General features: G+C 38.1%; 1 protein-coding gene across 14 annotated transcripts in view; it reads right to left on the bottom strand.

Annotated features, from left to right (window-relative positions):
- Positions 1 to 13,613, bottom strand: part of MAST4 (microtubule associated serine/threonine kinase family member 4) — a 200,944-nt gene that overhangs the window by 137,244 nt on the left and 50,087 nt on the right. For 2 of the 14 annotated variants that reach the window (XM_053409254.1, XM_053409255.1), the window contains exon 1: positions 9,114 to 9,243. The exons of 10 other annotated variants lie outside the window; for them this stretch is intronic. In XM_053409254.1, the coding sequence (XP_053265229.1) occupies positions 9,114 to 9,164 (51 nt within the window). In that variant the 5' untranslated portion in view covers positions 9,165 to 9,243. Of the gene's footprint in view, positions 1 to 9,113; positions 9,244 to 13,613 lie in introns of those variants that run through there. 2 more of the 14 variants (XM_053409258.1, XM_053409260.1) reach the window with 1 other exon arrangement.

The following is a 13,613-nucleotide window of genomic DNA, read 5'->3' as shown; positions in this document are numbered from 1 at the left end:
TATAAAAATAATAAGAAATATATTGATATATAACATTAACTGCAAGAACTTGGTATCATTTTTAATTATTTTATGCAATTTTACACACATTCTCCACAATTTTTTTAAAAAATAAGAACAGTTTGAACTTACTGGCACTTCCACAAAAACATAAAAATGTCAATATTTTTATGTAGTTATTTATCCTGCAAAACTAACCAAAATATGTTCTGAATTCCCAAGTCATGTTACAACTTTTTAGCACCCCTCATTTTGGAATTTGAAAGTGGAAAAATTCAACACACCCTATGTTATATATAATTATCAAGTTACTGATAAACATACAGTCTCTTCACCATCAAGAGTTTACAGAAAAATGTTTTCTATGCAGTAATTCATTTGATGAGTTAACAAAGCTGTCTGGAGAGATAATAGCTCAAAAGAAATTATCCTTCAATAAGTGCATTTCTCAAAGGTCATTTTATTACTAAGACAGATAATTGGCACTGCCACAATCTGACAAACTATAGTTCTATGCAATGGGAAGTGGCATGAACATGACATAGCATATGAGTAGAAACTTTCCTTAATTTATGCAAGAAACAAGTGTTTATATCAATGTTAAAAATGTATCTGAAAATTCGGTGGTCAAATATCTCAGATTAGGTCATAATCTTAATGAAAATATATAGTATTGTTAAGAAAAAAAATCAAAGGAGGAAGAAGGACAATTATTCTTAGAAACATATTCATGCAATTGGATGAGAGATATACTTTTACCATATTGTCAAACGGTAATAAAGTAATAGTCTTGTCTGTAAGATAGAAACAGAAGCTATTACTTTTAAATTTGTCCAACTCAATTTGAGATCCTGCCACGCACAATTTAGGTTATTTCTATTAAAAATAATAAGAATGAATATTGGTCCATATCCAAATACTGAAAACATCAAATATTGATAATTCTAAGGAACAGGTTGGCTGATTTGGAAAGTGAAGCTAACTAGCATTCAGAGGACCGTGAAAATGGTGCTTGGTACAGGTCCAAAAATGCAATGGAATTGGATTCAAACCATCCTTGGATACCTCTATAGAAACATATTGCTTGCTAAAGGATTTGACATGAAGGAACATTAAGTTTATGGTTTTCCTTTCAAACAGAACACCAAACAGTCAGCTTTGTAACATATTGTACACATTATCAAGAAATGTTGGTGCAATTATCAAAAGGCATTAATGAGAAGTACGATACAAGCTGTAGACATTTAGTTTGGCCAAATGCCAAGCGCTCCAGCTATTAATGTAGCAGCTCTTTTTTCTGCTACACGAGGCCACTAGACTACAGAAGGAGTGAACCCATGGGAAACAGTGTTAACTCTTTTGTGAAGCTTAATATAGCTTTAATAATAGTACAATTGACTGTTACAAATAAAGAGCCTTTGAGATAGCTTGGCAAACACATAATGACAGATAAATGGCTTGAAAACGTCAGACAAAGCAAGCAAATACACTGCTCTCTGTTATGCCAATAGAAGCATCACCTAATCAGAAAATAATTTGAGCAGTGAGCCCAGTGTAGAAACACAATCATAGTGTTTTGTTCTGATGTACAAGCTTCTGATAAGGATCACGTTCTCAAGAAATACATTCTTCCTGTTTGCAGCTGAACCTGGCTATGCAGAGAGCTGGTTCGTTGGTTCCCTGCAACTCATTTCCACCTGCCTCTTCAGAGCAGTTTAAGGATGGGGTTAAAGTGAGAAATGTCCATGAGCATACATGCAGCATTTTTAATGTTAAGCTTCCCCATAAAGCATGTGTGGCAGGATAGGCAAAAGAATATACTGGTTTTGTGATTTTATTTTGTTGCAGTATATTTTTATGATACAGCACTGTATAAATATTTTTTTTATAAATAGATAGGTAAATAAATAGATAAATAGTGAAATGATGTTTAATTCACTAATACACCTGTCAATGGCATTCCAAACAAGGGAGGAAGCTACATTCACCTCACGGGGGAAAATATGCATTTTGACTCCCGTTTGCCAAAATTGTGGATTTAAATTGTGTGGAGCTGAAAATGAGGTCAAAAGGTATGTCATCTGAAAGCCACTGCATTATTCTGTTTTAGAAATGTGCACAACAGCTATTGATGGGCATCATTTAAGCATTATAAGAACAATGCAGAAGTTTCCTATTGTTATGAAAGAATAAAGATGTTTAGCATCCAGAACAGTACTCAGCTAAACCTGTAAAATGCATCTAAAAACTACAAAACAGTGAAAACTGAACTTCTGACCTACTATAAAAATATTAGATTACATGCAGCTATGGTTTCAGAGTGTGCAATCAAACTTTTGTATGCTCAAGTGCATAACTGAGAACATTAAGAGTATTAATGGTGTATAGCCCATTATAAGAACAACAACAAAAATCCATGTGGAATATATGAAACAAGACCTCTGTCCCTAGGGGGAAACAATGTTTAGCTCCATTCTGATCCATTTAGTATATACTAAAAATGCTCTTTATTCTTTTTTTTAAAATGGTCTAATTAGCAGGTTTTCTTTTCTGTACCATTATTTTTTTCATTACCATGCAATTACTATGGTAAATACTGATTAGGATGTCTAATTTCTCAATAATCAATTAAATCAACAAAAGGAACAATCCCACACAAAGTCTCTGGAATTTTCTACTATCTCACTTCCTCATATATAAAGCACTGTTTTTCATTAATACATATAGTAATGCTTCAGCTCATTTGTGTACTTCCAGGCCCTTACCAAAGAAAAATCATTTCACTATGAGCAACAGGATGCAGAGCTTCCTTTCCCACCAGAACATCTAATTACCCTAGATTTCTGAGACCAGGAATGCTAAAAATTAGGTCAGAACTCAATCTAGACTATTGTTTATATTTTTTGTACTTGTTATGAGTTTCTTTCGATAAGCAATTTTGTAAGCAATCTTTATTTGATTTCACTGACACTTTGAGTACTTATTTTCTCTCTGTTTCACACACAGGGGTGGTGGGGCAGGGGGACTGGATTACAATGAAAAGGAACTGTGTACACCTAGGGAAACTCCACATACCATGCAATTTCCTCTGAGTTTTCAAACAGCTTGTCTTGTTGGCTGTTGGGAGTTCCAGCTCCTTGCATGGTTCCCTCACCCACTCAAATAACTCATTTGATTACAACCTGAATCTGCAGTTTGATCATACTTTCTGTGAGAGCAGAAATATGCCCAAACGTACTATAAATGATTAAATCCCCTAATGGTTCCTTCACCTGGAAAAGTTCTTTGGAAGAACAAAAGTCAAAGGCCTAGATTGCTTCCCTTTGAACTTCATCCAGAAGAAGAGCTTGCCCTCTCCAAACCAAGAAAGCACTGTCTCAGAGAGGCATCTGTGCAGAAGCCAGTAGAAGCAGCAGCGCCCCCTTCTGCTGGCCTCCTTCACTGGGCTGGCTTGCTCTCGTGATGAGAGATCAGTAGGCCAAACAGCCTTGGCTTCCCCTGTATTGAACTGCCTTGACTGGGGAATTTGCCGCTGTAACTACCTATCATAATTCTAACTGCAATAGCATATAAATTTCTGCTGAGGCCGTCAGGAACACGGGCAGTGGTGGGTGCTGCTTTGGCTTGCACAGACCTTCTCTCTTTTCCTAACTTTCTCTAACTGAAGACAATGTTTGTGGCTTGTCAATATAAAAATTAGTTGCAACCCAACTGACTCACTCAGCAATTGAGTGAGGATTGGAATTTTTGCAAAACCCTGATCTGAAGTCTCCATATTTATTGAGTCCTGGTGTGCACAAGCACTATTCCTTATTGGGATTTCACTGGAGTTTCTATAGTAGCATTAAGGCTGCCCCCACAGGTATTTTCTACCACACAGATTCTGAAAGAGGCGAGATGGAAGGTTTCTGCCTTTAGGAGCTACACAACATAGGCAGAGGAGAAGAGCTTTCAAGGGCTGGCTGGGAAAATGGGCTGCACACCTAGTAACCAACACCGCAGAGGGCTTACACTGCTTAGCAACTCTGCAGCACTATCACCATCATGGAGTAGCTGAGAGCCTCCTCTTCTGGACAGCAATTAATATCTCTGTTGCTCTCACTGCTTTGCAGCAGTGGGTTCTATAGCCACCGTTTCCTGTTCCAGACAAAGAGGCAGGCTGTCACTGACAGACTTGACATCTGCTTTGGTGTTAGCCACCTTGTGATTTAGTAAGGTTGGGAGCATGCAATGCAATATCCTGGTGCCCTGTCTTCTTGAACTGGTTGTGGGGGAAAGCCTTGCCACAGAGGCTGACAAACATTTTAGGCTGAAATTGGTCTTCAACAGAACCAGTGGTCCTCTCAAAATGAAAATTATGTTCCTTGATGTAGAAGGTATACCCTGAAACTGAAAGGTTCAATTGATAGACCTTTGAATACTTTTTAGGGACATATTAAGCTGTCCACTAACTAAATTTACATAAAATTATAAGCAATTTACAATCCCTTTTCCGAAATCTTTGTATTTATCAAATCCTTTATGCTGTCATCATTTTCTTCTCTTTCACTGCTCTCCTCTCCATTCTACAGTTGTCTGCAATTTAATTTTCCCCCACACTCCCAATAGCACCATGGGTGATATACACTGAACCCTGCACCCCAGTAGCACAGTGGGTCTGGCTGTTAACCAGTAAGTTGATGGTTCCAGCCCACCCAGGGACAGTGAAGGGGGTTGGAGTAAATGACCCTCATGATCCCTTCCAGTTCTACAATTCTATGATTCTATGAGATCTCTAAGTTTACCAGAACCACACCTTATGATCAACCATTTCCCCTTATGCCTCTGTCTATATTGCGGTTTCTATAAATGAACTGGAACACTTCTACAGTTCAACTCCTAGTAAGTCCTAATACTGTAATCTCAGTCTTTCTAGAATCCTGTACAATGGGAGCTTCCTCTGACTTCATGATAAGGGTCATATTTTGTGATTGTTCCAGCGGAAATAATGTTTAAAAATATTTGGCACCTTTGATTTTAAAAGTTTTAAATTCTGTATCCAATGTCATTATCTCAAAGACTTCCACCTTTACAATGGGTCTTCTCCTCCCTTTCTTCTTCCTGTATGCTCCCACCACCAACTACAAATCTGTTTTCGAGTTCGCCCAACAAAGCAGATTTGGGAGGCTGGGTAAGAGAAGAAGTCATTTTGCACAGGTAGAAGTCCTTGTGCTGACAGGATGGCCTTGTGGGATAGAATGTATATTTGTGGGATAGAATGTATATTTAAAAAATTGTTTTAAAAATCACAATAAAATTCTAATAATTTAAGAAAAAGCACAGAACTTGACAAAACACAACCAGATATACCCAATCACAATAGACGGAGTAAAAATCACAGCCAGTTGCACCTTAGAAGACAATGAGATGTGGAAAAAGGTTTCAGAAGGTGAATGAAACTCCATTTTATGATGTGGTCTTGAGTTAAAGTTTGTAAGTCAACCCAGTACATTTCACTGCAAGACAAGGTATAAACAAATAAATGTATTAACAAGATAAAATTGGGAGGCAGATTATGTGAAAACAAACATAAGAACATAAGAAAAGTTCTGCTGGATCAGACAAAAAGCCTACCAAGTCCAATATCCTGTTTTCTACATTAGACAATGAGATACCTATGGAAAGGCCATAAGAACATGAGGACAATAGCCCACTTCTGCTGCTGTTCCATATTCAAATAACCCACTTCTGCTGCTGTTCCATCCAGCAACCATTATTCAAAGCCATCATGATTCCTAGTCACTGAGAACATGCATTTTTCTAATTCCCTTTTAAAACTCTCCAAGACGTGGTAACAGCCACCAATTTGAGGAACTGAATTCCATAATATACTTATGCACTGTGTGAAGAAGTACTTCCTTTTGTCTGCCATGAATGTCCCACCATTCATCTTCCCTAGATGCCTTGGCCACTGTACTCCATGTTCTAGTAACTTCCAGATTGGATTATTATAATGCATTCTATGTGTGGCTACCCTTAAAGATGGCTCAGAAACATTTTGTTCCAAAATGCAGCAAGCAGATTACTGGCTGGGGTTCCTTTCATATCTCATATAAGAGCTGCACCAGTTGCCAGTTCACTTCCGACCCAAATTCAAGGTGCTCAAGTTATTGTTTAAAGCTCTAAATGACTCGTGCCCCCAAATACCTGAAAGATCGCCTCCTTCCCTAAAGACCCTCTCTTGTGCCAAGATTGGCAGAAGCAGCACTCTTAGTTCTTCTATCGCTCTTAAAAGCTTGGGGGGTGATGGTCCAGGAGAGGGCATTCTCTGTGGCAGCCCCTAACTGTAGAACTCCCCACATCATCTGTCTCTGTCAACAGTGCCATATTTTATGCCATCCAAAGTCTTATGGGAAGTTCTAATAGAAGGGCATAACAGCATAAATGATGATAATAGCTAAATCAGAATTAATCATATAGTGTTTCCTATGAAAAGCATTCCAAGTCACTGTCCCTTGAAGATCTATGCTAGATGATGAAAAAGACAGGTATCAATTCTACAAACTATATAAAATGTTTGGGCCTCCTCATGACTCAAGGTGTATTTAACCAACAAGCTATAAAAGGATGCCTCAATATCACATTCCCACATCAAAGGCTAATGCATATAAAACACTGTGATCATAGTATCTCCCCTGCCAGGTAAGTAGCATATAACAAATATACTCTGGTTTCTCTTCAGATCACATAAAAAATATTATGATGTTGAGGATATACCTTGCATCAGGAGTTGAGATCAGCTGAAACAATCAAGTCTACAGGGCCATTTATCAGACATGACAGTTCCACTAGACAGCACCATACACAGATGCACCAGCAAAACAAGAGTAGGTGGGTGTGTTTTGCCACCTACACTGCTATGAAATTCTGTTCTTTAAAAAAGATGCTGCCACAGATTGTCTGCTTCATATAGGTACAATATGTGCCCCTCAGCTGCCTCTCTGCTGAATAGTTTGAAATGCACTGTATGCCAGATATCTACATACATTAGGAAGGTCTCTGTCCCTCAGCCAATCCCCGTCCCAAAATTCATGTTCCTTCACACATCAGGAGAGGAAATATGTACCCATGTCTTCTAAGTTAACACACATATCAATATCTGCAATAATTTTATACTGAATCAGATATATTCTTATGAAAGCTTTTATGGAGTGTTAAGAACCCTCACAGAGGAGAATGCAGTAACTGATACACCTCAGTGTAGAGGTGCTCTTTAATAAATGAGACCATAAGGCACAGTGACATCAGCAAACCTAGCCACGTGTCAACAATGCTAATTGATGCTTTAAGGGCTCATATTTTTCATACAATCATACAAGCACAATGGTAGAAAGACAGAGTGCAATGCATAAAGAAAAGGTGAATAACAATAAAATATTGTGCTTTAGCAAGTACTAAATGCATACTGGTAAAGTGGAGAATAGGTCTTCCCTCTAGGCATGATACTTGCTACATTTTGACACCTTAATTTAAAAAAAAGGGGAGAAGTATATGGATTGTTTAAAACTTTTTGAAAGCATACTACAGAAGTTAATAGCAGAAGAGTGTGGTGGTGTATTTTTTGAGAAATTGCTTGATTTTTATTGAAGATAGAAATGTCCTTTACAATAAAAAAAAGATTGGTTTTATGCAAGCACTATATTTACTAAAAATGTAACAACTTTGGCTTTTTAAATCCTATATTCAAGAAATTTGTTTATACTTGCAGAAACAATAAGAAGAATGGTTCACTTTAGCCACAGTCATTGCAATGTTTTAGGAGACATGAGTTCAACATTATAAACTATGATTTCTCCAATAGTATCAATGAAAACAAAGGAAACTATATTATTTTTTTAAAGACTCCAGAGTCCAGAAAGCAATTTTCTCAAAATGCCTCAACCAGCTCAAGTTATCTAGCATAGATAGTTTGTACTGTAATATGGTATTGTTGGTACATGAAAACCACTACACTTCATAACACTGAGCAGTTAACAAAGCATCTTTCAGTAAGGACTTGCAGTTAAGAGCTGAAGAGTTTACAAAACTCCCAGCACTCTAAAAATATACAAAGCTGCAATTTAAAGCCCCTCCGCACTACATACTGAAACAATGGGGTGGTATAGCAAACATGAGGAAGGAAGTTTATTCAAAGATGAATGACCAAACCATATTCATTCCTGAACAATAGACTGCAACAATGAAGTTTAAAAGTATTGGTACACCCACCTTCAGTTGTAAAATTTATATTATTTTGTTTAAAATTCATATATCAAATGTTGGTTCATATAAAATATTGAAGTGTTTGTGCTTAATCCATTAATGTGTTTTTTTAAAAAAATACTTTTAAAATTATTTGCCACTCAGAAGTCCAGACAACAAAGGTATTAGCATGCCTGAACAGAAAAATATAGTAACTTTGAAACCTTTAGTGATAGAACAAGTATTCTGAAGTTATTTATTTTGGCAATGTATTCAATGATTGCCATAGTTTTGTTCATATTCCACCCCCACCCCCCGCCCAAAAAAAGGTCCCAGTAGTATAGTTTTTCCCCCATTTTTACAACAAAAACGAAAACACATCCACCTATGCACTGGAAATCAATCACACTCTAGCATAACTTTGTGCTTTATTCCTAAAACATAATACTACAAGTTTCAAACTTGCAATAAAAAAAACCTCAGTACCCATGTATGCTATTTAATTCTGAGACTAAACCTTTAATAGTTACCAACATTTATTTGAATGCTAAATGATTCCACACTTAAGGTTATTTTTGCACATGTCAGTCATCATAATGCTACTAAATATCACATTTGTAGCTCTTTAGTGTCAGCTTATATTAAAAATCAAACTTCTTTCCTCAAGGAAATGTTGCTAGAGAGAATTATTTTTCACCCCTCCTGGGGAAGGAAGGCAGATAGTTTTCTGACAAGGAATTCTTTGATGAGCCATCTATCATGCTGTACTTGTGGCATGACACCCAACACTTTAAAATTATCCCTAGGTTTTTGCATAATACATGAATACAAATCAAACTTTTGCAACACAATTCCTCACTGAGAAAGCATAACTCATGAACTAGGTAACCTACCTGAAGCCCTCGTCTCCTCAGAATGCTGGACTCGTCCATTGCTTCCCTCATTCCTTCCACAACAATATAGCCATGCTGTACTATCTCAGACTTCAGCACACTTAATTCAGATCCTAGCAGCTGCTAAACACTTACATCACAGCTTATCTGATTGGAGAGGAACAGTCAGCTGACTACGGCCAGTTATTCTCTCAGTAACTTCTGAGCTCATGAATGCTTGCAGTACTGTGTTACAAAGCAGCAAGTGGGCTCCAGACACCTAGCACGTTTATCTAGGCAGGAGCAGCTATTCAACAGAGGAAATCCTGCAAGAGCACTGCTACGCTCCGAAAACAATAACCCCGGCATCCTGTGCTAACAGCAAACTGTTTTAAGCACAGACTATAGGTCAAGCTTTTGAGAGGAAGTGTGAGGTCAAAATGTCTGAGTTAATCAGCAGTGACACCTCAAGAGAAGGCAAAAGCCGATAGAGGGAAAAACGAAGCATAGCTGGTCACTCAAGCAGCACAACAAAGTCTGGCTCTCATCGTTTCAATGACATCAAAGGTGTGGGGAGGGGGGAAGGCAGAACACGAGAGATCTATGGCAGCTTTCCAATCAACACTGGTATTTATTCTAAAAACATTAATGCAAAACTGTTTAGCTTGCTAGAATGTATGCTCTACCTATATATTTCAAAGCTTTTAAAATATTAATATTCATAGTATTAATACCTCATAAAATACAGTCATCGGTTAAACAGTTAACCTATGCTAAGGAGATGAAGTAGTAGATACAAATATTATTTCTCCCCCTCATCATGCATAATTTCACACTCTGTTTCCACTTGTTTACTCTGATCATTTCCCTTTTATTCCAGTTCAAGACTGCAAGGAGCTGAATATTAAGTTTTTATTGCTTGACTATTGCCACAGCAATAGTGATACCACAATGCCAGATTATAAGAAATCATCTTTCCCCATTTTCAGATTCCTGTATTTAGGCAATGCGGACTAAGTATCAAAGAAGAGAAAGAGGAACCAGCTTGCCCCTTAACAATAGTCACACATCTTTATCAGAGTTCATGATTTCTGGTCAAATGAATTTCAAAAGGAAAAAGAGAAAGCTATTTGATTTGCCTTATCAGTACAGCTGAGGTTAAAGCAATGATTGATTTTTTTTGAAGCTGTCATCAGGCTATTAGGCTTGATATCAATTGATTAGAGTGTGTCATTAAAAATTGCTTAGGGATTTAACAGTCTATCCACCAACCAAATCAATTGCATTTCATGCTTCAAAAATGGGCTCTGCATCTCTCTTTAGGTTTACAGGACAAACTCTTGTGAACAAGTATTTAATTCCTAACTCAAGAGAGGATTCTTTCAAATATACTAACGAGTTGTCATGAAGATTATTCTTCTGATACCATTTCAAGAGCTGCTTCACATACTACTTCCATTATATGAGCGTTCATACCTGGGCTGGAAGGAACACCCACCATAATCAGATAGGAATGGCTAGCATGAGAATGGTTTTCAGTCTGGTGTGCACACATCACGATGACTCCAAAAGTATTTGGTTCACAATATACATTCACTGATAATGTCATCAGCATTTTTACAAAAATTAAGCATGTGAACATCCTGAAGCAAAGGCACTAAGAATGCACATTTATACTGGAATTATAAAGTAAATACACCAACATTCCATCAACAGTTATATGGACAAACCCAGGAAACCCTTCGGATACTAAGCAAAGTCAAATTTTGTAAAAGAGACTGAATAAAACCTGGAGACAAATTTCTTCCATTTTCTTTTCCACTGCCTCCCCCACAGCAATGATAGGTTGAATTTAAGACATGCCCATCAATTTCCCTTCAGATGGGTCTAGATCCAAATTATAGTAAACAAAACTTAATTACAGGCATAACTCGGGTTGAAGTAGCTTCGGGATGAATATTTTTGGGTTGAGCTCCGCGGCAACCCAGAAGTAACGGAGCGTGTTACTTCCGGGTTTCGCCGCTCGCACAGACGCTCAAAATGACGTCACGCACATGCACGGAAGCGGCAAAACGCGACGCGCCGACGCACCATCGCGTCTTACATTTACTTCAGGATGCAAACAGGGCTCCGGAATGGATTCCATTAGTATCCACCTTAGGGATTGGATCTAAACATGTCCATCCGCAATTTCAATTCTCCCTTCTACCTGCAGCTTCCAGGGGCACCTGCATACTGCCCTGGAAGGTCCCCTGATGGGTTCTAACATGCACCTCTCACTCACAGAAAAACCTGTGACAGTATCTAACACTATCAATTTTATATATCTAATGCAACTTTTGGAAGAGGTTACCGCACTGCTATCTTATATTCTTTCTAGAAGTCTGTAGCCAAAGATATTGTAGGTTGGCCAAAATCAGTATGGCTTCTCCATTACTCATCTCCATTTATCCCCTACTGCTTTCCTGTTTTTCAATCTGTCACTTTACCAAGCATCTTGAGCAGTTTCCCTAGTCCTCCTGTCTTCCCACAGCCTACACTGTACAAGCATTCTGAACCTTAAGCAGTGCAAGCACCTTTTACTTACTGCAAACCTGCAATGCTAAAAAAAGTTGCTAGACTACAACTCCTATTATCCCTGATCACTGGAAAAACTGGAGGAAGCTCATGAGAGATGGAGTCCAAAAATATCTGGAGGGGCCCAGTTTCACCACATCCTCCATTTGCTTCTTTCCTTGGATCATCATTTTCCAAATGACCTTCCTCAGTCTCCTCTTTCACTTACGGTCTATCCCTCAGATCCCTTTTTCTTGGCTTACTCTAGAGTAAGCCAAGAAAAAAAGGGATAGACAGTTTGGGAAACTCTGTTCTACATCTTTCCTCAGCAGAATTTCTTCAGTGCTTCTGGCTCTTAATTATCTGCCCCGCTGGGCCATTTTACAATACTCAGTTTTAATATCTATGCTTTTTGGATTACAATTCTCTTCAGTCCCAACATGGCTAATGTTCATGGCCAATGGGAATTGTCATCCAAAATTCTGGAAGGGACCAGGTTGAAAGAAAACTATCCTAAAGCCTATGTAAGGATTAAAATTCCCAGCAATGCATTTTTGTAAAGCTGAGCAAAATGGTGTTGTGCTGCTCCAGACAGGAGGATGGGCTTAGTTTTCCCAATTTGTGATACCATTTTGATGCTTTTCAGCTGAAACATTTGCTGAATACAATACGTGGCTCAAAAGACATGCATTGGGTGCAAATGGAGCTTTCATCTAAGAACCCCTCCACATGTGGTCTCCCTTTTCTCCCACAATTGTGGCAGCCAATTCGCCAGGCACAGAAAAATATGAAATGAAGACACAACCTTCCCAGAAGAGTGCCCATTTTCTTGCCCAGCCCCGCTTGCTGCACTAAGTTGTGTCCACTCATAACAGGATCACAGGAGGCATGTCTCTTGTTCAATCAATGTCTTTGTAAACTAGAGCATCATGGGAGAGGCCTGCTTTCGCCAGAAGGTGGAACCTAACCCAACCTACCATCCCTACTGGCTAAAGGGAAATACCACAGCCTTTGTTCAAGTTCTACCTCCAGTAGAAGCCAGGACATTAATAAGAACAGATAGTTGTATTTTTTTGCTTTTGTTTTGTGGTAATGTATTCTATCACAGTTCCTGTGTTTGAAGGATTTGCTTTTTTTTTTGTTATATTCTGCATGCTTTATTTACACCATTCTTTCTACAATATGTATGCCAAGTGTTATTCAATTATTATTTTTAATTATTAAATTCCTGCCAAATAAATAACTATCCTTCATTTGCTAGTTTACAAAGCATGAGGTCTATTGTCAAAAACACTGTTTTCAGGCTTTGTTAACAGAGGCATCATAGTGAGATGACAGACTACCCAGAAATACTGAAGGAAGGGAAATCACATTTCTGAGACACATCTACCTAAAATAGGAAACCAGTTCAGAAGGCAAAAGTCTAAGCAAAGGACTAAGCTAGAACCTCTCTCCCCCATTTACTAGTTTTCAATTTCCACAGAGCTTTATTGATGAGAAAGGTAGGCTGAAGTTAATTCCCTCCACTTCAGTGCTCTGGCACCCAACTTCAGTCTGTAGCAGTTGAGAACTAGATCTTGTGATGGTGACATCAATGCAGGGCCTATTTGTAAGGCTTCCTCAACAAACAGATGGAGTATAAGTGCATACGGAAATAAATTGAAACTGAACCTGTTATTTTCCCCTTTCTATGGAGGTTATTAAGTAGCACCCATCTCTCTAAAACAACTACTGGCATTTTAAATTCTTGGTTCCAGCACACCTTTTTCAAAATCTCTGCAAACTTTTGCGAAGTGAGGAATGAAGAGGGACATTTTTGCAGTAGAGGTGAAAGGTACATTTCTTACCAAAGGCCAATGTGAAAGATAAAAATACAGACTAGTATTTAGCCATTAACAAAGTCTACGAGGAGGATTATGACAATCACACCCTCAAATCTAGCTTGAAAAAATATTGATTTCCTGT

This window comes from Podarcis raffonei, chromosome 11, assembly GCF_027172205.1.
Source record: "Podarcis raffonei isolate rPodRaf1 chromosome 11, rPodRaf1.pri, whole genome shotgun sequence".
In the NCBI taxonomy this organism is placed as follows: Eukaryota; Metazoa; Chordata; class Lepidosauria; order Squamata; family Lacertidae; genus Podarcis; species Podarcis raffonei.
The sequence above is the reverse complement of the archived record's forward strand: the minus strand, read 5'-3'. Positions and strand labels throughout refer to the sequence as shown.